Here is a 24,254-nt window from a genome sequence, read left to right on the forward strand (position 1 = left end):
TACTTGGGAAAGGGTAGTCCATCTAAACCACCACCGGGCCTGTTTGGCGAAAAAGGCAGGCTAAACCACATATACCTGTATAGCTGTGTGTGTGTGTGTGTGTGTGTGTATGTGTATGTGTATGTGTATAGGGAAATATGTCTCATAGTTGCACGAACATTTTTTGACCCTTTTTTACCCTTCAACTTGACTGCCTGGTCAAATTGACCCAAACAGTATCTATGTAATATGTAGACCCAGGGATTGGTGCCAATGTGGAAAATGAACCATTTTCAATATATATGCAGAGTGCACCTATAGAAATAGAAAATGTTTCATGCAGAAAACATACTTCCAACTATTTTTAAACTTTAGCACGGGTCAATTTTACCCGCAACATAACAGGAAGGTTGAGTAAGAATAAATTGCCTATTTTAATTGAACCACCTATGGCAGCAATATGTTGAAATAATTGTTTTCTGTGTGTCTTTATCAGCCATTTATGTTGAGACCTCAACTTTGGTGGTAGTTGTTTATTTCTCCGCTGTTCTGTATGCCTGAAATAGTTTTCTAACAAACATTTGTTGTACATTTTGACAACTAACTAAAGTAATTTTAGATATTCCAGTCATTGTCTGCCCTTAAGGTTGTGCAACTCAAATAAATCATACCTATTCTCACTTTTCAGTCATATTTAATGAGAACAGCTTAGACCAAATGGGGATCAGAACAGACATAAATCAAGAAAGAGTGTTATACTACTTTTCCAGCCTGCTGTGTCACATTTATTTATGCCATTGATTTGAGGAAATGGGAAAAAGAAGTAGTTACAGGCAAAGCGTCAATATGAAGTATGACATTTGAGTATGAGCGATCAGCCTCATTTGGGGCCATTGGACTACATTTAAAATGTGCAATTGTATCGCTTTTCTGAAACATGCAGATATTCATTTAGAAGTAGACCACAGCATCAATATGAATATTTTTCATTCATATCTCTGTCTAGATCTGTCTGAAAGAAGGAATTGTTTAAACTGAATTAATGAAACTAACCCTATCCAAAACATGCTTTATGCAGTTTTATGTTTTATGTGTATTCAAGGATTTAAATAAGCCAGCATTTAATTGATGTTTTCATTTAATAGGGGGTGTTTTATTATTTCAAATATGGATTTCCAGCATGAAAATGTCACTTTTATCTGTATTGGCCGATGTCAATATGGATTTAGCCAGGTTTATTTTGAAGCTTGAAAAATTTCCAGACTCATCACATCACATACGTCTAGAACACAGGATGGTGAATCAATGTGTCTTCAACATATGTTTATTTTGAGTCAGAGGAGGATGCCACTGTGACAAGCGAGGTTTGAAACTGAGCAGATTAATTAATTAATTAATATGCCAGAATTGAGTTTATATATATATATAACTTTATATATATAAAAATCAATAACAATTAAGGATCTATTGTGTACCTCTTTCATGTTACTTTTGATTGCCGTCCTCCCACACAAATACGTTACATATCCATGTTTTTATGTCCAGATGCATAAAGCTCTGGAATGAAAGGTTTCCCTCTGGGACTGTGCATGTAAATATTATTGCAAATGCATATGTATTCTCCTTTTTGGATGTGTTTACATCAGTGTGATAAAAGCAAAACAATTGCTATCAATCTACAAATGAAGCACTGAGTAAATAGATAGTGACAAGCCATTTATTATACTTCTTTTATGTACTTAGATTAATTGGACTGCAGCCCACAATGTTACTTCACTTTGTTGAAAGTGATATTACATTTTCTCTATTAGGCTTACTTGCCATTGACTTACTGTGACTTTGTTTTGTAATTGAACTGCCAAAGGCCGGGCTTCCTCTCTGTGGCAATTAATCTCCGGCTTTATACACTTTTTTTTTAGACTTACATGTTGTGTTAAGGGCCCAATTTAGAATTTCATTTCAATGTTTTATCAATTTAACTTAGCTGCTAATCTTAAGATGTCTCTTTCACCTCCAATAAGCCACAATGTGTTATTAAGCATTAATATTTTTCCACAATATCAGGATGTAAATTATGATGTTTTATTTTGTTGAAGTCCAGAATCTATAGCAATAAATAGTATATTTATCCACCCTGCTGACAGATTCTTTTTTCTTAAAGCTAACTCATATGCCTTTAAAGCTCTTTATTTTTTTTCCAAAGAAGGGAAGACAAGGCTTAGACTACTGCTTTGAAGTAACTTAACACCTGCAAAGCAAAGGCACAAACACAGCTTTAAAGCAAAAAAATCTCCATAATTACCTGGAAAGTGTTTGGTTTGAAACCAAATTGGCATATGGATGTTTGTGTTTATACGTATGTGTGTTCACATGGAATGGGGCTGCTCTTGTCGTTTTAAATCAGTTAATTGATATGTTTTGGTGGACTCCAGCACTCCCCTTGTCTCCCGGGGATTCAGGTGCATTCAGGTGAGCTTACCTGAACACACACAAGCCCTGGCATTCCCAGGTCGTTGTTTGTCGAGTTGGATCCCTGTCTGCTTCCAGCCAGTCAGTCAACATTACAGATGTTCCTAATGACAGACACAACTGCTGTGGTCTTTGTTTTTCATTCCAGACTTTCGTCTATGTTGTTTTTCCCTTTTTCCTGGGGAACCTGGAGACTGAAATAGGTCATTAAGAGCTCAGTTCTTAAAAGAAGTCTGAAAGGAATTTGACTAAAAGATTTCAGTAGAGAGTCAAGTCAACAATTCAACAATTCAGATTTGTGGAGAAGTTATTGCGAATAATTACAAAATACAGATTTGTTTTAATGCAATGAAGTGTTCTTGTCATCAATGCACTTCTGCAAGCTTAAAAAAGTATGTTTTGCTTGTTATTTCTGCTCCATGAAATAAGGTAAGCTGAAGTCACTGAGTGCTTTCAGCTGATAAATCCTCTGAGCCATTTCAGGCCTCCAGTCATATCTGATATGTCGGTTGTCAACATCTTCCATGTTACCAGCGTGTAATCGCCTGTGACACAGAGCACACACTCCATCTCTCTTGTCCCTCATCCTGTTTAACTCTAGGTTTGGAGGGATTATCTTACTCCCAATAGCGTGCTAGAGTACAACAAAAGTAAGATGGAACATGCACTCACATGCAGTTGCAAGGTTAGTATACTATATTATTCCCATCACAGCTTAGGTGATGACTCTGCAGGTTTTTTTTCTTTTTTCTGTGCTTCTGTCCTGTTATTAATGAAACTGTCGGGGCTACACTTTTCTTGTGGAGTGTTACATTTCTCTGTCCTTGGAATCTGTATGGTATGAATCATATGCATAAGGCATGCTGTAAAACTCAGGAAATTACATAGCTGGTCATGTTGTCTTTTAAGGAGATTTTGGGGGGCATAAAGTTATTCTTCAGCTTCTGCCTGCGCTTGTTTCTTGTTTGTTTTTCACATTTTGTGATTAGAAACCTGACATTTGATTGCTGAGATTTTCCTGGGAAACAGCTGCTTCATGTTGGGGATAAAAACACACTCACACACACACATGAATTAGAGTGAGGATTTAGGCTAATCTTTTTAATTTGGTTAGTAATTTATGTCATTTCTTTGCTCCCTTGCTGTCTTTCTAATTTTCCATACCAGCCTCCGCTATAGCTATAGTACAGCATACTGCAATATATTAAAAGTTTATTCCCTAACATCTGGTTTTTATGTTGTAGAATATGTGACAAGCCTTACCGCAGCTAACCACAAACTGACAGATTATTGCAGCAATGATTAAATAGCTCTACTTCTAAACAAACAGTTTGAGCAAAAATGTTGAAACTTTGCCTGACTTTGACATGGATCGGCATACATCAGGTTTTTATGGCATCAAAATATGCAGAGAAAAAAATTAATTAATTAAATGATCTAATTAATTGTAGTTGAAACAGAAAAACAATAATTACTCCTATTGCTGCTAAAACAATGGAATAAATTGATTTCCTTTTTGCTTTTTGATGTAAGAACATAGACTTAGGCAAACATTTGTAATAATGGCCACTATCAACCTGCCACTTGGAGTTTTCCAGTAGTAGCTTCAGAAATAAATGTTTGGTGGTGGTCCTATAGTTTCCACACCATGACTGTCAGCGTTTTTTTCTGGAACTGGACATATTTCCCAGCAGCTGTGAAACTAAGACTATTTCCATCTAACCGACCCATGTCTACATTTTTGACAAGTGTGTGAATATAATAATAAGACTTTTCATTGTTGATAACTTTGTCATTGATTCAGTGTCTTTAAGAATTTGTGTTTTACTCTCATTTTACCTTGAGAAAAATAAAAGGTAACCCTGGATTTCCCTTTGCCTTAATGCACCATCAGCAAGTATAGAGCCAAGGTTAACAAAGCAAAGATGAATTCCCAAAAGTATCAAAATCCCAGGCTCAGACTTGTCCTGTGAAAAGATAATATGTGTCGTCATGACTGCCTTAGGATATCAGTTTAGCAGAACTGAGGTTGTCTCAGGAGTCAAATGCTCCTTAGCTTAGGCTAGCTTTGGATTTTGACAGCTTCTTTATGGATTGTCCCAGTTCTCAAAACTGCAAAGGCTGACAAATGCATGTAAGAAAACACAAATGACATCAGCATCTGTAACAAAAAGAAACTCATCACAATTAAGTGCTGTGTACATTTTAATAGAAGCTAAATTAAAATGTTAGCCTCACACAGAAGAAGCGGTTTTTTAACATATTAAAAACAACTTTATAAGATAGTTTTGACAGAGTGGGTGTCATTAATACTAAAGCTGCTGAGGTCACATCTCCTTTTTTTTCCACATTTGCAAGGCTTTGTTGGTTTTGCTAAATCACTCTGGATAATGTGTTTTTTGGCCCCCAAATCCCAGCAGTGGAGCTTCTGGAGCTTCTCTTCTCAGCATTGCTGCATATTAAGCCCCTGACAGCTGGTCCGTAATGTCCCGGCTCTCTTCAGATGAGGCCCGGTTTAGCTATTTGAATCCAGTGCATGATACACCTCTTTTATGTGCACTTATTATGCAGATTCACAGTGGCACAATGAAAGGATCCATCCCAGGCCCATTGTGAGACCAGCTGCCTGATTCTTTAATCAGAGATCTAAAATCGTTCATCAGATTTCTTGGCTACATCTGCGGTTGATGAAAAACTGTTTTGTCACTGATTTCTTGTCATTTTCTCTCTTGTTTACAGCAACGTGAAAAACAGAGTTGTAATTTTAATTTTTTTTTTTCACTCAAATTTTCACCAAATAAGTATAACACTGGGGTGAATTATGAATATTGAGCAACTTGATGGAAACCTTCTAAGTATTGTTCATTTTCTAACTCGGGAGTATGTCTAGAGAATCTTTGAAAAGCCAATCTCATAAAAAATGCTGATGAAACCTTTAGAAGGTTTTCATTGTGGTTCAAGCTTCTGCTCTCCACCACATGCTTTCCATAAGTGTGGTCTGATAGACAGGATATAAGGTATCAGCTTGTCGAGAAATGGGAAGGGGGAAGAAACCGAGGAGTTGAAAGATAGAAGTGCTTTGTTGGTGCTGCTGTTGGTGAGAGCAAGGCGTCGAGTTGCTTCCTGTCGCCTGGAGTGATGACATGAATGTGCTGATGTGCAGTTCACTCCCCAAACACCACCTATGTTGGCAAGTAGTGAAATGTAGTAGAGTAGTAGTGGCTTCATCTGCATTTGAATAGAGCTCACCATTGACATGATTAGCTGTAAAGTAAGATGCATGTGAAGTAGAACCGTAGATCTCCACATTTCTGAGAATGCGTGCCTGCCTCAAAGGGTGAGAAATGAAATCAGTGATCTCTTCTAGTTTTGCTGTTTAGTGGTCAAAGATTATCTTTGTAATGCCAGCCTTTAACAAGGCATAAAAAAAGATGGTAGACCAGATTTAGACTAGGTCACTAAATCTTTGTGTGTTTTTTTTTAAATTATTTTATTTCAGATCACTCACCTATTGTATAAAACAAAGTTATTTTTAGCTTAAGGTCAAAAACTAATGGCTGGACATTCTATTTCAAGATTTCATGTGGAAAGCAGAATGTATAGTTCCATTTTTTACAGAAAATCACTTGGACCATGGAGAGTCAAAGCAGCCTCACATCTGGCTGTAGATAGTAAAATTGTTAAGTGATCTAAAATGTGACAAAAAATTGAAAAAGGAAAATATTCTAAAATGGGATAAAAATATTTTTCACAGCACTGTCAGTAGGGTTTGTTACAAATATGTAATTACTGTTAGAGTAATAAAACTAATGAAATTGAATCAAAAACCGTGTTTGATCAATTGCTTTTTTTTTTACCCAGCGCTTATTGGTTTTGGAAGCTTTTTCTCTATATGCAAATGAAAACATCAGTTGTTTTTACTTAGGTTAACTTTGTCGTATTTTAAAATGCGTTTTATGTATTAAGCAGTTACAAGAAATCTGATTAGGGGGAAATCCCGAATACCTTTTCACTGCACCATATATAATCATAAAAATACTTCCAAAACATTCAGCACAACATTTATTGTACTCAGTATGCAGTTGAAGTTTTGCATTGTTGAATGCTTCGATCTGCCGTCCCTAATCTTTTCTGTCTTTGTCACGGATGGGTAATAGAGAAACTTTAAGAAAAGCTAAACCCAAATCTAAAAACATGAAAACTGTGGAGAGTTTGAATGAACCCTTCCCCCATCAAGAAAACAGGAAGGTCTTACTGACAGAAATTAACTAGACCAAGCAGGGGCTTATCTTAGTTTTCCAGCAGTTGAGCTGGGAGTGAAGAGTTACATATTAGCAAGCAAATAGGAAGATGGAAAAAAAAGAAGCAGAGGGTGCAGGTCTAGACAACTGGGCAGTCTCATACTGTGCTCCAATCATTCTTTAAATCCCCAAATAATTGGCTTATGCATAATAGTTACCACTAAAATGCTCTGAAGGTTATTACTGGTCAATTTTTTTTTAAATTGGGGATTTTTGTGCCTGTCAGGCATTGTGAAAAAATCAGTATGCTAAAAGCAGTCATTTCCATTTTTAATTTAAAGGGCATATAACATATAACGTTTTGACTTAGATCCCGCAATTGTTGTATTAATTTCCATGTCCTAAAAAGGCAAAAACGTATGAAGGAAAATAAGCAAACACCAGGCAGCCAGGAACACAGCCAAAACTTGGAATACCAAACTGTGGTATCAATGCACAACACAATGGTCATTCAGGAGAAAAGTAGTTTTATCAAAGCATGAACTCAGCTTAATTTTGAATCCATAAAGTGGAGATTTATGCTGCGATCTATTAAGTGACCAGGAGGAAATCAGAAGAGTTGTTGTCTGAGTGCAGTAGATTGGAGACCAAACAAACCGGCTCCTTACAAAGGATTTTAAAACAATGTGGGGAACATTGTGGGCATGCAAGTAACCCAAGTAGTGAATGACTGCTTAACAAGAATTCTAAGCACTAAAAACACTAACATTTGGCTGCATTCAACTTGGATGTTAAAGTTTGTGCTCCAGTTCTGACCATCTCTGCTAAGTTTATTCCTGTGGCTGTCAGCTTTTTGGTTTCTCCAAACAAATCCATGATAAGAATACTTTATATAAGGTAATCATACAGGTATTGTGCAAGTCTTACTTTTTTCAGCATAACCAGTCCATGGTTTTACTTGTGATGGTTTAACTCCACTGTAGTAATTAAGCTGTTGTCATGTGGTTTTTTATATTCTAGTCTAATTCACCTTCTGTTAGCTCTTAGGAAGAAATTAGACCCAAAATGCTAAACAACTATTCCTGAGATGTATCAGTGATCTGGGTGTTGAGTCGTCAAAATAATCTTCTAGATTCTGCAAGGTGCAAGTAGGTGTATTTCAACATGTACAAATACAGGCTGAATATTGCAATGAGACCACCCCACAAGGCTGCACAGTGGTGCAGTTGGTAGAGCTGTTGCCTTGCAGCAAGAAGGTTCTGGGTTCGATTCCTGGCCCCGGTCTTTCTGCATGGAGTGGGTTTTCTTCGGGTACTCCGGTTTCCTCCCACTGTCAGGTTAATTGGCCTCTCCAAATTGTCACTAGGTATGAGTGTGTGTGCATGGTTGTTTGTCCTGTGTGTCTCTGTGTTGCCCTGCAACAGACTGGCGACCTGTCCAGGGTGACCCCGCCTCTCGCCCGGAATGTTAGCTGGAGATGGGCACCAGCAACCCTCCCAACCCCACTAAGGGACAAGGGTGTAAGAAAATGGATGGATGGATGGATGGACCACCCCATAACTGATGAACTCCATTTCAGCTTGTGTTTAAAGAAACAAAAGAGCTATCCCCTCCTCTCCCTCTATCTCTCATTTCATTATTATTACTCTATTGCTATTCTGCAGCGTCCTATTTCATCTTTGATTCCACAATTTTCACTTCATCTCCCACATTATCCGGCCATTTCCACTTTTCAGCTAATTTCTCAAATCTGTTAGCAGCTTCTGCTGCTCCCAAGACCCTCTCAGGAGCAGACATTCAACACCTGCTTGCTTAATTCACACACACAAAGATACAGTAATTACATTCCAGATTCAAGCAAATAGTGGCATACAGGTAATGCACTCAAAGGAGAACATGCATTTCCAGGGTTATTTTCATGGTTCACTAAACATTTTGAGGCTCTTTGACTGAATAAATATTTTTTACATCGATAAAAAAAAACCCATAAAAAGTCACTTTAACCCAATGCTATGAATGTTCTAGCTGAAGGAAAAGCTTAAATTGTCTGACAGAATCTGCAGTCAAAGACAACACTGCTACAGCTACACCTGGGTAAAATAGAGGATTTTCTTTCCTGATAAATTTAATGGTCACAAACAACTGTTGTCGCCTGGTGGTCTGAGCTATCTGTCCTAGGGGGGACATAAACTGTGTTATGTCCTCTTCCATCAGCTTTGTCTTGTTGCTTCTCTTACATCCAGTTGTTTCATAATCCTGGGGCAACACATGTTTCTGAACTAGTCATATTTTTGATGGGTGAGGAGAATTCTGTCCTTTGTTTGCCTCTGCTTAGCTCAACCAGGTATTCAGTGGGCTACTGTTAAAACAGTTTTTTTCTTTAAAAGGTAATCTATATTCTTACTTCTGCCAATATTTTGTTGTTCCAGATATGTCCAGAAAAGTGTGCTTTTAAAAGAATTATGTGCTTTAAAAACCAAATAAAAAGTCACTCAAGGCTCATTAATGTTTTGTACTTGCTTTCAAAGGTTTCAACCTCAGTTTAGGATGATATTATGCACTGCAAATGAAAGATATTTTAAAGGGCATTCATTGTACCTTAAAGACTCATTTCGATTAAGGCATTCCATAATAGATTGAGAAATAAATGACATTACCATACTGGCATGTGAACTGATATGCATTTTTTAACAGTCTTGTTGTGAACCAGGTTTTATTGCATATTAAATTAGGTTGTGATGTTCAGATTAGCCCGTGAAACAATAATGCAACTGTCTATCCACGTGAAAAACAAAATTGTTTGTTCAACATCTCAGTGCCACACTAACAATAATTTACATGCACAGGCTGAAATAAAACAAACAAACAAAAAAACAATCTATGGCATAAAATGTTCCAAGCATCCCTAGATGTGCTTTTAACATGCCAGTGGATATTTACATCCAAAGGTTTTTGTTCTGCTGCACAGACTAATCATCCGTCTAAGATTACAAGCAAGAGACAATAACAACAGTAAATGCTTAGAAAATTTCATTCCTCTTTTCATGAATGCAGAACAGCATTCTTATCTTTAACGTGCAGGTTTTTGCTGTTCAGCTGGATGTCTCCTTTTCGCCAGCTGTAAACAAAGGACAAAGAGTCATCCAACACCTATTAAAGAATTACCATTTTATTTTCACAAGGAGCATTTTCCTTTTCAGGCAAAAGCCCTTCCGCATGTTGGGGGATTTGCAAGTAACGACTGTGAAATGCAGCTGAAACATGTTCGTTCAAACGACTCCAGTGAAGGCCAACCTTGAGAACAGGCTCACCAAAATCCCAGCTTTATTAGTATGGTGCTCATGACTCTGTGGGACCGGGATGGGGTTTTTTATATTCTACGGCCTCACACTGTTGCTTTCAGCAAACAGTCCAGCATTATTCGGTCTGACAAGAGAGCAAACACTGTGCATTGAGGGGTCAAGAAATAGCTCGTCCTCTTTTGTCAGGTCCTCTCTTCCTGTATTCTCATGTTTCGTTGTTTTTTCCCCCCTGCATTTCCACACATAGCCATGTTGCTTTTTATCGTCTTTCTTTTCCTCCTTGGTGAACCGTCACACCATGAAAACATTAAGTTCAACAAATTTTTTTGTCTTCCTGATCTCATTCTCACAAACATTTTGAATAATATATGAAATGTTGGTTCATAGAATAGCTAAGGCCAACTACACCACATATACTAAGATGTTTTTTAAATATGTTTTTCCAAATCTTTTTCTCAAACAAGTATATCCACACACAGCACAATTTAAACAAATTCAATCTTTTCTTATAAGAAAAGTTGAAGTGCTGGCGGCCGTATGTGTCACAGGAGTGTTGACTTATGTGTTTCTCTTAATAAAACATTCTTCAGTGTGGCAAAGTTCAGCCCACCCATGGTAAAACTGTATTCACAGTCCCAATACAAACAGGGAAAGTTAGAACTAGAAGCAACAGAATGTATTAGGCTTCCCTTTAATTCATCTGCTTGTCTCTGTTGTATCTGTAACCTTGACTTAATCGCTGCCTGCAGCAGGCTCCCACACAAAAAAGACACAACTTCACATAACTTAAGTTTTTATTGCAAGGGAAAATCATTCATTGTATTTTGAAAGATTTAAAGTGACGGAAGAACCATACATTAAGCAGCAAGAGTAACAGATGGACAAAGAGAGTGGAAAAAAAAAATAAAAAAATGTGCTTAGCAGCTTGAACAGCGCTTCTGTGCAGATATATACACACAGAACAGACCTCTGTTTCGCTGAGTGGTAGGTGATAAACAGTATCATGAAATAGGTATAGCTTTCAAAATGCATTCCTTTGAAAACTAAAAAAAAATAAATAAATTACGCAACACATACTGTTCAAAATGCTGTTTCTACGCCAATACTAATAAACAAACGTTAAATAAAGTGCCTTTTGGACCTGTGTTTCTGCCAGCCTTATGAATCACAGAGAAACACAGAATACACCCCTTCTCCACCCATTGCTGCACACTACCAGTCAGCTGGCTAAACAAAGGCTAATATGTTTCTCATATGCGTACAAAAGGCACATTTGGCCATTTGAAAACATTTGTATTTGCTATAATCATGAACATTTTCAGCATGGAAACTAAACAATCAGCAAACATCACACTTATAAAGGTGATTCCTCTTTTGAAAATACAGTTGCTAAGTTGTTTTTTAAAGCAATTTGATTGTTAATACCATGACGCAATGAAAGCTGTGTTTTTATGAAGAAAACATGTAAAATATTCTGCTACTAATGTACTAATCCTGGCTGTTGCTGTACCAGCTGCAGTGAAGTTCTATACCATATATTGCCATTTGAAAATTAGTCAAATTTTGCAAATAAAACAAATCAATTTAAGCAAGAATGTGTATTGTGGTAAACATTTTTTGAAGAAAAGAAAAAAATGTATTAGCTTAAATCCATAGAAAAAAAATATTAAACACCGATGTTTTCTTGTAAATAAATCAGTTATTTATGTTTTAAGCCAAACCTTAAGGGGTTGAAATAGGAATTCACTTAAACCATTTAAAATTACTGTGGGTTTTTTTGCTCAAAGGCTGGCAGCGATTTGTCTTTTTTTCTCCTGTGTTTTTTAGTGGTGTGAAAATGGTTTGCCACAGCTGCTTGAGCAACCTGTGTGTTCATCCCATAAATAATTGACTGGTAAGAAGTGAGAAACTAAATCCACAATGACCTTTATGTGAGTGCTGAAAAAAGCCCTGTAGCTGCTAATTCAGCCTTTTGTTGGTACTCCCTTTTATATTGAGACTTGAGGCTTTTGCTTTTTAAACCTTGCGGTTCACTGTTAATTAAGACACTCGAGGCTGTGTCCTCTTTGATTGACGGGAATGTTAGTCAAGGACAATCAAGGAGTACGTTTTTCAGACCTTTTCTACCAATTCAAACATAACGAGCCCTTTATCGTTTGTTTTTATAGCTATTAGAGCCTTTATTTACAGCCTTTTTTTCTAACCTTTTTTATCTACATGTTTTTAAGTGCACTTGTCATTAAAATGATACAAGATGTGCCTTTAATTATACATTAAAATTCTTTCCAGAGTTTATAGTAATTATGACATTGCCAAAAGATTGGATCTGCCTGCTTGTGGAGGCTTGATCAGGAGCAGGTCCTGATCTTTAGTAAGTGACAGGGCATCTTCTGTACTTTGCGGGAAAACAGCAAACCAAGCAGAACCCTGAATTATCTGACAACTGTTTGCTAAATAATCATTCAACGGTTGCCTAGGTAAACATAAATCCAGCCTAATTAATGTGTTCTTAAAAATCCATCAGGTGTGTATGTAGACTTGTATAATCGTATTAAATAATTATCACCCTTTGAAAAGTCAGTAAGCATTCTTTGACGTATATTTTCAAAAAGAAATATTCCTTTGCATCCGTCAAACCAAATGTAATTAGTGTTTTCATGACTCTTATAGAAGTTGTAGTGACCATTTGTCTCTAAACTTAAATTCAAAAATCAAAAAACTCAAAACTCAAAGGTGATCTAAAGAAAAGGTGAATCAAACTCAAATAGTCACCGGATGCACTGTGGATTCTGGTTTACGCAGCAAAAAAGGATCAAAAGTCAAAATATAGTTCTTTGGGTTTATTTTTCAGATCAGGCAAAAGGTTACAGGCTTCTGCTCCTATTCCTGCACCTGCTCTCTGACTGACAATAGAAACCGATATGACTTATTGGCTGATTCTGTAGGCTGGTAAAAAACCTTATGACCACCCACGTGCATAATATGCTACCTAAGACCCACCTATTTATACCGTGAAATACCCACATCCCAACCTGAAATTAATTAACTAATTAAGTGAATTCCTAATCAAAGAACTTATTCTAAACAGCAAATTAAACAAAAATTCTAATGATAAATCAACTAGGAAATAAACAATAAGAATAAAACAATTTAAATTCTAAGATTTAACCAAAAGAAAAAAGGGGAAAATGGCTCCTACAGAAGTGTTGTTTTGCTATACACATCTGACGTCATAGCACTATGTGAAGACACTGAACCTTAAATCAGGTTCCCAGGACGCGAGTGACCTTTACGTATAATCAAATTGAACAGTGCTTCTCTGCTGTGTTTTTCTCTCAGACCACAAATAAAAAGGGGTTTCATTAAAAAACAAAAAAAGAGCTTCCTGGATTCCTCTTTGCCTTAGTAGACATATGAGAGGCTCCTACTTTGTGAAGAAAAGGGACAGTCACAGTGTGGTTTCCACAGCAACCTCGAGTCAGAGTTAGAAAACAGAATGCATACATTCTGTTTTCTAACTCAAATAACTCAATCTAAGATAGAAATGATTAATGTTTTTGGTTTGTTTGTTTTTAATTTCTTTTTTTTTTGTCAATCATTTCTATCTTAGATTGAGTTATTTGTTAAAATTCTTGTAAAATCATGCAAATTTTTATCTTTCTTTTTATATAGGCATATTTCTGCACATGTCTCTACATGTGAGAAAAATGGATAGGGCTTTTTGAAACTTCAAGACCTGTCATCTAGTCAATGTTTTAAAAGTATATGTGTCACTTTTGATCTTCGTCTGTTTGCAATAGGGCATGTGTAACTGGATAAAAGGTATGATATTCGTTGTTGTGTCAGGATGGTGTTACTTTCAGCAGAACACCATCTCATTTAAGAATAAATTGACCATCTGAAACTACAAAGTACATATTCCAAGTGTCACCTGATGGTCTGATAATAACTGGGTGATTTAATCAGAAAGCATAGCAGGTTGTCAGTTTTACTTCAACTTCAAGCATCCAGCATGCTGAGGTGAGTGAATTTCAATCAGTGAAGACAACACGGCATGCCAAGAGATTCAGTGATGTCATTATCGAGTCCTTTTCAAAACATTTCAAGGAATCTTGCATCAGTTCTCTAGGAGTGGTGCACAAGTGTAGTGTTTTTCAGCTCATGGCCTCATGGCACTCAGTTTTAGCTGAGTATCAAATTATGTATGATATTGTCAAATTCATAGTAAGGTGGTATCAGGTCTTTCTACACAATTGAAATAAAAGTAAGATAAGCAGTGGTATGACAGGGTCTTAGTTTTATTTTGTTCTTCTGTTTCCCGACCCACATTGTCCTGTTCAGATTAGGGTAGATTAGGGTCCATACCTGCTGTTTTTATGCCAGAGTCGGAGCATTGCCAGCACAAATGAATTTATCACTATCAACAATTTATTAATAATATTGTCTTCATTAACAAAAGCATAACTAGACATTACATCCCACATTTAGAATGATCGGCAATAGTTTAATCACTTGTGTATTTGTTTTTTGAGATGGTAATCTCACAGGATTTTCCTGCTGAGAGCAAACCTCTTCTTGCCTTAAGCTTTGATGGGTTCTTTGACCCGGCACTTTTGTTCAGAAGTACCTCTGGCCTTTCTCTTGGGCTCCACAAATGTTGCCTGAGAGTGACCACAGTGCCAGAACCGCCGTGGTAGCAGAATGGGTTCTGAGGAGAGGTCAGATTTACTGCGGAGAAGTTCCCTGAGAGGGTACAAAAAGGTCTAGGGCTTGTGAAATAATAACTGTGCTAAATCTTTCGAACCGTAGCCAACTCTCCGCTTGTGACTGCAGAGACAAGGCTTAGGGTGATTAGACCATATCATGCTTTCTCTCTCTGCTTGGCCATGTGTTTTCCCCTTCAACAGGATTATTATATCCACTTTCCCTTAATTGGAGGGGCATAGAATATGCTGGTATAGTCTGGTACACTGAGGGAGAGGTCATGAAATAGACATACTATACCTAAATGTTCAGATGAAGATGAAGAAACATGTTTTCTATGACAGGAATGCATTCGTTTTACAAAGCAAAGCCATGCAGAGAGTCTTTCCCTATTAAAATGGTCTTTAAATCTATGTATTTCCAAAGCAATATTGTTCCACCAACAAAAGTAAAATTGGAGAAAAAAACAACAAAAACAAACAAAGATTTGAAATATCTACCAACATTTGACATGCTACACAGTTAAACAGATTAGAGTCTCCCTGGCTAATATATTAACAGAAGACAAAGTACAGAGAAAGCAGAATTTCAAACCATATGAAATCCTCCCATATAATAGGTAAAGTTTTTCCTATTAGCATACTTTAACCTGCAATTCTATACAGCAGGTTATATAGTGACTTATATAACCCAAGATTTTAAAAAGTTACCTTTTCAAAACTTTTACCCTCGCATTGGTTATACTTTTTGAAGTATTTTTAATAACAGAGTGACGGCTAAGGTGAGTCTTTTCCAGCTGTATAAGGATTTAGTTATCCAATACCACCTCTCTCTCAGTCATTACATATTAATTTAATACATTTTTGTTTTAAATACTACATGAGTGTATCATAAGTTGGAGAATTGATACGGACTCATAATATACAGATACAAAATATAGGAAATAAGCATTGTTTTAAATTGAATAGTTGGATTTTTGTGAGTGAATTCCTGCAACCAAGATTTTTGCTGCTTGTATTCAAAGTAGATATAAAAGATGAGTCCTTGCTTGTAATTTGTCTAGCGTTTGCTGAGTTACTTAAATGTTTCAGTGCATCTATTTAAAATAAGTTGTTTAATAATAAAGTTGTTTCCTCAAGTTTAGTTTAAGATAGCAAAGAAATAGCTGACGTAAAGACTCTCTTGCAGCTATTATTAGTAATATAAAGCATATGCTTTACTAAGGCTCAGATTTTATGTGTTTATTAATAATTAAAGACCCTCTAAAGTAAAATAATCTTGCTGCTTTTACTGCCAATTTAGTCTCTTTTTATTGCTCATTAATAAATAACATTGCTACGGCATACTGGCTAGTAGTTTTTGTGCAAGGTAGTGTTTGTGCAGCTTTATGTTGCTTTCTATCTAAAAAGATCAGACAGATTATGTTTGAAAATTAATGGGGAATGAATGATACATGCATATTTTTAGGTGTGCCGTCATTTAATCAGCATTTACAGGTTGGTACCCGTTTATAGAGTCTGAGCGCTGTGATGCTATCTCTGTAGGTAAATGGCTGCCTGTCTGTCTGCCTTGCTGAATTAACAGATGGGGGTTCATGGGGCATTGCAGTTATACAATGCTTGATGGTACCCAAATAAGGCCTGACTGCAACATGTACAGTATGTAGGGAGGAGACGGGGGCTCTACGTTGGCAGAGTCAGGCCTCTCACATTCTTTAGCCTCTCTGAAAAGCCTTCTGTCTCTCATCACACAACCACCAGCATGTGAGCAGAGAGAAGTTGTACAGCTAAATAGACTGTTCATTTATTTGAGAAAAAAAAAACCGTTAAGGTTCAAGTGGTGAAAAAAAGGTTGAAACCTTTTGAAATTTGCTGAAAAACCTTGAATAAACCAGTCAGGCAAATCAGTTGATTGAACTAATAAAGTGTTCTCTGTAGAAATTGATATAATGAATAACAATTTTTAGCGTCCATCAAGCACAAGTCAACAAAATGCAGTTCAGTAAAAAGGAGTGAAAAGAAGGGATTTTGATGTAGTTCAGCGCTTTAAGGCCGAGTTAAAGATTAACTCGGGTGTTTTCCTTGGGGTCTCTTTGAAGTGGACTTACTCCAGCCCCTTCTTATCTTAATTAGAAATAAATTTGGAGGAGTGAAGTGGTTCTTTCTAAACTGGCACCTCCACTTCCCCAGTTCCTTGAAGTCTGTACTAATGCAGTTTTACCAGGTTGAAGTGTTTTCTCATGTTATTTTAGTCTTATGGCATAAAACTGTTTTATGTATACTTGCTTCTGTGCAGTTTCTTGTGTTCCTAACTGGTCCTAACATCTAAATTGACACAGCTATTGATACCTAATTGATACCTAATTTATCTAAAGCACATTGACAGAGTGTTGTTTTTGGTCAAAGTGTTTTGCTGGTTCACCCGTTTCAAAATCTAAGTGAAGTTCATTTCACACCAGTAAAACTGAATGAATCCACTTTGATTGTTTATTGCCGAAGCAATCTGTAATGGCCCTCTATCTCAGTCCCAAAATGTACTATTCCTGGTTCAATGATGAGTTTTTTTAAATAAAATAGAGATTACCAACATTATGTTTCAGTTTGTATATCGATTCTGTCACTGCCTAATATTTGCTTCCTGGCCATTAAGATGGAGTTTTTAAAATTATTTCTGATTTTTCTGACTTTTCTTTTTTTTTTTTTTTTTTTTTTTTACAATTTCCACCATTTTCTGTGCACTTTAGCACTTGACAGTCAATATACGTTTTCAAAAGTCTTCCAAAACATTGCTAAATTTCCAAACCCCCCTCAGTAAATGGTTTATAAAGCTGAGGAGTCAGGATCTCTCCTGAGTTATTACTGTAATGACAGAACACAACCTATGCTTCTCTAAATGTTTGCACAGAACCTGGAGCAGATAGATGCGTGTGGCATTTCTCTCTCAACACTAAGATATCTCCAAAAAAGGCCAGGCTGAGCGAGCTGAGTAACCACTCTGCAGCCAACAGACTGTCCACTGACAGTCTGGCCAATCTGAGAAATAAATCTGTTAATAAATCTAAAATATGTGTTTATTTGGAATTCATGACTGAACTATAATACAATATCCAACTTTCTGGCTGTAAATCTGAAACTTCAAAAATAATCCAAAATATGAAGTCTCAATTCAGTATCCAACTAGGTCGGATATTCCTTCCAAGAATGTGTCTGTTCCAGTGCTGACATTTGATGGGATCTGTTCCAACTCTACTCTTTGGAATCTGAAAATGCACCAAGGGAGGGATTGCCAACTTTTGATGGGAGCTTTAGAGTTTTAGGGTTTTGGGTGCAATCAGTAGCAATCAAAACACAGTATGAACAAATTTAAGTCAGAATACTACGCTGTGTTAAACACAAAACTGAATGATTTGTTGCATTGATGCTTACCGTGGCAGGAACCCTGCCAAAATTAACAATGTACAGTTTAAAAGACTGTTCTTAAAGTCACATCCAGTTTAAGCGACTCATATTGACACCAATATCCTGTTTTTATACACCACATTGTGTTTGGTCAGAAAACTGTGGATTGTTTTTGTTTTAAAACGAGAACATACCTCTTTGAGGTATGTTCTTAAAGAGGTATGTTCATGAACAAATTATGTCCTTGCTGTCATATAAGTAAGTTTTTGAAGCATAAAATTCATTGCCATAAAAACAAGATGGTTTATCGTTGCATTGGGACATTCTCAGCATAGGCGTCTGACAACAACTTATATAGTTTTTCTTTAAAGATGTTCTAAGTTTAAAATCATGGCCAAGATACCAGACAGATGGCCAAGACTTACTTTTTTGATGCCTTGGTGAGGGACAGGCTCAACAGCTTAGGGATCACACATGCAGTGTTTACCACTGGCATCAGTGCCACACTGCTGGCCTTAATCCAAGTGGTGCACTGAGGTCCTGTCATACAAAGGTCACCTGTCTTCAGAAGAATGATGTGGAACACACAGGAAGGAAAAATCCTGCTCTGTGGTAGACCTTAGGAAGGCATGACTCATGCAATGACTGGAGTCTTTTTACCAGCTACTGCAATCTAATACAACCCATTCTGCATATGCCTTTTTCAACTAAAACATTAAAGATGAAACAGGGAATTTTACTGTTTTTGTATTTTATTAAATTTAAAATTTGTGTCTCAATATGTGTTGCAAAAACCTTAAAAGTCAAGAGTCATTGCTCTTGTGTGATCATATACACTGTTACACAGGTGAAGGAAGATTTTATTAGATGTTCACACACACACACACACGCACACGCACACACACACGCACACACACACACACACACACGCACACAAACACACACGCACGCACACGCACGCACACGCACACACATACACACACACACACTTGTTTATATTTCTATCTATATCAAGACTTTGTGTTGACTTCCATTCAATTTAGTAACTACATTCATGCATAACCCAGACATTTTACTTAATCCTAACTATTACTAGTATATTCTTATCCCTAAGCTTCACCAAACCTCCATTCACACCTTAATGCTAAATATAATCCCTGAGCCTAAACAACGAGGCCCATCTCATATTGGCAGGATTAGGAACAGGCTTTCATCTCCACAAGGCAAATTGGTCTTCAGAAGGTTAGAACATATGCCAGAAGTGGTCCTAAGAATAGCTAAATAAGTACACACACACACACACACGCACACACACACACACACATGCACACACGCATATATATCATGTCAGGACTTTGCAGTGACTTCCATTTATTTTCCCTTCATTTCCATAACCTAACCCAGACTTTCACCCTAAACTGAACCACTACCGGTACTCCTAATCCTAACCCTAATCTAAACCAAATACACACCCTAATCTTAAACCTAATCCCTTACCCAAAAACATTAATTTTCCTAAAGGGGGCCTTATAAGATCTTACAAGGTGGGAATGCTAAGACACGCACATACACACACAAACTCCCACATACATCCTAACTTTCCTCACACATAATACAACACCCCACATAATACAACACCCCACATAATACAACACCCGTGGTGAAAGTGTAATGGCTCTACGGCGCTTAAAGAGAAAAGGAAATGAACGCAGCGAAGTGGTCGGCTGGAGGTGACAGATTTACTGACCATAACAATAAGGGTGGTGCTGTGCAGAGACTTTCACTTGTGCCCAACATAAACAACAGCAGCACTCTGAATTCTTTCTGCATTGTTCCTGAACCCTCCTGGCAGTTTTGCTTTTATCCCACCACTTTCTGTACTGTTAGCTGTTTAGTGGATCACTCATCTGAATCTCTCATGGCTCCTTCCTAATAGGAGGCTTACTGTGCAGGCTTTAGCTTTTATTAACCTGTGTCATTATTTACGCTGTTAGCTACTCCTGTGGCAATTAAAATATCAAAGTCTGATGCAGCTTCACAGCGTCACTGTGTGTGCTTGTTCCAGCGTTTTCTGGTGGAGTTTGTGTGTCCGTGCACGTTTGATGTCTGTTTTTGTGCCCGTGCTTTGAGTCTTTATGGTCAAATGGTAGCAGTCTTGCCTTTCAGTGTTTTGAGCTTATAGTCTTTGAATAGAACTTCAAAAGGGAAGAATAAAACATCTCAGTTCAGCCAGAAAACACACACCCTTCATCTTAATTAGAAATAAAGCAATTAGATTGCGCAAACTTTGTTCCTTTGACATACGGGTTTTGCACGCCGCACACCTCCCACTGAGTCCTGGCTAAGACTCAAAATCAACTTCCTAAGATGTCAAAGAAATCACTCTAATAAGGGATATTAAATTTTTGCTCCAAACTAAAAACAACCACCGTGCTTATTTCAAAAATATATCTTGAATGCTCAGTCCTGGCTAGATTATCTCACTATGTTTTCTTTTGCAGCTTTGTAAACTAAAGAACCTTCTTTCACTTCTATGTGCAGGAGGCAACAAGCTGAGAAACCAGCAGTTCAGGCTAAATTGGGCTTGGATTTCCTTGGAAAAGGAACACTATGTGGTGAACGAGGAGGTCAAGTTCCTGGAGGTGGTGCTGAAACGTCGTGGTTACCTGGGAGAGACTTCGTTTGTCAGTAAGTAGATTTTTTTCCTCAACCTGCCTTGTTTGGTAGTCAAAATTAAGTCAATGCAATCAAAGTTGTGGTCCTCAGATTTTATTTTACGACCATAACTTAAGATTCTAACAAAGAAGATATTGTTTGGCAAGCCATTATATTGAAAGACAAGCAGACCCTGTGATATATTTTGGGACAAAAGTAAGACTTGCTCAGAAATTCAGTAGGGTCACTCAGGTTACGACCTTCAACCTCTTTCCTCCGGCCAGTGTTTGCGTTTCAATCAGACAATAGCAAAGGACAATCCCATAATAGCTGTGCGTTCACATGCATAAGGCCTAAGTTAGTGACTATAAAGGATGAACTCAAACCGGGAATTTACTAGAACAAAACAATTTTTAAATCTTGTTTGTTCAAAGTCTCAAATTCTTTCTACTGTTGCCATTTTTTATTGTAATTAAAATGGCTTCTTGCTAAAGGTTAACCTGTTTCAGCTGGTTTTATATTTTATTTTCTAATGGCCCCAGAACTAATAGTAAAATTAAGTAAAATGTAAATGTTACAAAACATTCTGGTCTGCCTTTTACTGTGCGTGTATGCTCACAGACGCTTTTGAATTTTTTAAAGGTTTCATCTTTTAGTTTGACTCATACTCTATTGCTTCTTCCTATATAGGTGCCAGAAGCTTTTATTGGGCCATTTACTTACAAAAATAAAATGAGTACATCTTTGTTCTCTAGACATCGGGTGTCTTCTGTATCAATAAAGTTTAACTAGACATTTTCAGCAACAATGCTTAGTTTTTGTTCAGAAATACCTTAGAGAAAAATCTTATAGTTCAATAAAGTCTGCATTATTATAACATCTCTTGCAAAAACAAAAATGATCTTTGATTTTATATGCAAAAAAATCAAAGTGCCGCCATGACTTTCTCACTGCTCGCTGAGAAAGTTTCTCATAAAAACACCTTTTCATGAAAACTTAGGATAGCTTAATTTGACGTGCCATGCCAAACTCTGATCAAAGAATGCCCCCAGTGGTGGGCTATTGCCTCACTGCTCTGTGTACACAGTGAAGACTGCACCAGTTTGGAGGCTACAGTTAGCCCACCTGCCATGAATCCTTAGAAAACTGCTGTGATCAGGGCCATTCATCGCAGACCTCGTGTGGGGCATAGAATTCAGGCAAATTATATTTTCTCCTCTCATGGCTCTTTGAAGACTGGGGATCTTTTAAGCCCCATTGAGTGTGACTGTTTTATCTCGGCGTAGACGTGCAGAGGCATTTTCCCACTATCTCCGCTTGCGTATCAAAGTCCAGTTTCATTTTCATCAAATAATGAAACCGCAGTTTATAAGAATTTGCTAACTTTGCAATCCTCAACCTGAAAATTATTGAATATATTGTTTGTATTTACAAATTATAATAATAGTTTTCGTCGCCTTTTTTTCTGCAGTGTTTCACATTTTTTTATGCACAGCTTCCTAACGTCTTTACATGTTTTTTTATTGTTCCTGCTGCGTGCAGTCATGCTTATTGTCTTTTTTCCAAAGCTCTGATGCATGTTATGTAGTCAGTTAGCAAAGACAATGGAGGCGCTGTGTGACATTTCACTGGCCTCAGTGCTCCGACCCAACAGGAATCATGCCAGAGTCACCGCTATGGTGACTACGAGTACACAGCCAAACACTGGGCATACAAAAGGTCAGAAACTGCATAGCGGACTAAGACCATTTTTGCTGAGATCAGACTGGTTTCTATTTTTTGATTTTGTTCCTGCAAGGATGACTTAAAAATTGTCCAGATAAAAAATGTATCCCCCTTATCAGTTTTTTGGATTTCATAACTCAGCCGGTCATATTGGTCATCAAATATCAACTCAGTTTGATGACATAGAATCACTATTTTCATTTGAATAATAATAATAAAAAAAGTGATTTCTAATGTTTTTAGGACTACTGTTTAATCAGAAAAACTGGACAATAGCTTACAAAAAAAAAACTATGGAGGAAAAAATGAGTTGCATATCAAATAGTTAACGTCTTCTTGTTACTATCAAACAAGTAAAAGAATTCCACTATTATCAAAAGTTGTGTGCTGCTTTTATAAGAAAGAAATCTGATCAAAGAGCAAAATGTTATCAAAAGATGAATTGTTCAATGGTCTACTTTGGAGTTTTATCAGGCAGATAGATTAGAATTGGAAAAATGGTTAAGAAAAAGTAAAGTTCCAAGGTTATAAAACACCAGAGAATCCACCCTGATTAAACTTTACCACAGCTTCTGAAATAAGTAAAATGAAATTAAAAAGCTAAACCCTTTTGATCCTTTGTTTTTTCCCATAAAGGATACTCTATTAAAATTGTACATGACTCTCATGTAGACCGAACAACACAACAACAATTTAGTGGCTCACAAACACATCCTGTATCTAAACTAAGAGTAAATTTCGCCTAAATCATAAAATCCAGTGGGCACAGTAAAGTAGGCAAGAGAGCACAAAACCTCTGAAGGTGAAATGTGAAGATTAAAAATTCACATACATAGATTGTACAATATGATAATAAAAAAAAAGAAAATCCACGTCTTTCTTTAAGGCATCGGCACAAAGGATAATACTGCAGTGAAGGACAAAGACTTCCGTGGGAAGGCTCAGAAGCAGGTGCAGTTCAACCCAGGCCAGACCGCAGCTACCTGGAAAGTCAGAATCCTGTCAGACAGCGAGTATGAGGTGTCAGAAACCTTCCAAATTGTCCTGTCCGACCCGGTGATGGCTGCTCTCGAATTCCCAGAGGTTGCTACAGTGGAGATCCTGGACCCAGATGACGGTCAGTCACTATTTTGCTCAAAAATATGTTTGCAACTTAACTCATCGTGGTTTAAAGAGTCATATCTACTACTGCAGTTGTCTTTAATTTCTACTAAGCTCTTGTATGGTTTTGAAGCACACTCAGGAGTTTACTTTAACAGGCAAATATGTCAGCTATGGTTTTTGAAGAAGTGGCAACAAAAAAAAGCAAAATTACCACACGCTGTTTTTCTGACAAGCAGTATGTTCATATAGGTACTGTACAAAAATGGTTAAACCAGAAATTTTCTCGTAGTTTGTCTTTTAAGTAGTAGAGAAAAAAAAAAGTCCCTCAACCCTTATCAAAGCTAGCTTCATGTTTGGATTTGATCATGGAAATTCATCTTTCATCTGCCTGAGGGCATCAGAGCTCTATAAATACAGCGCTAATCCAGAAGATAAAAGAGGGCTGACAAAGTAAAAATACTGAGCACTACCGTATTATGAAGGCTGGTGCAGGTTCTAATTTTAGACAAGTAAGGGCTTTGAAGGTATTGTCTTTCCTCAAATGTCATGGAACGTTATTAGACAGATTGGTTATGAACTTCATGTGAAATGCTCATTATGATAATATGGAAGAAGCAGAGCTAGAACAGATAAAAAGGTGCTGATGAAAAAATAAAAAAGTTTACTCTTGTACAACT

At 37.0% G+C, this 24,254-nt stretch overlaps 1 protein-coding gene across 1 annotated transcript in view; it reads left to right on the forward strand.

Annotated features, from left to right (window-relative positions):
* frem2b (FRAS1 related extracellular matrix 2b) overlaps window positions 1-24,254 on the forward strand; it is a 65,111-nt gene that overhangs the window by 12,697 nt on the left and 28,160 nt on the right. Inside the window, exons 3-4 of the mRNA XM_008426312.2 lie at window positions 20,635-20,781; window positions 23,360-23,590. Of these exons, the coding sequence (XP_008424534.1) occupies window positions 20,635-20,781; window positions 23,360-23,590 (378 nt within the window). The remainder of the gene's footprint in view (window positions 1-20,634; window positions 20,782-23,359; window positions 23,591-24,254) is intronic.

Source organism: Poecilia reticulata, linkage group LG13, assembly GCF_000633615.1.
Source record: "Poecilia reticulata strain Guanapo linkage group LG13, Guppy_female_1.0+MT, whole genome shotgun sequence".
NCBI lineage: Eukaryota > Metazoa > Chordata > Actinopteri > Cyprinodontiformes > Poeciliidae > Poecilia > Poecilia reticulata.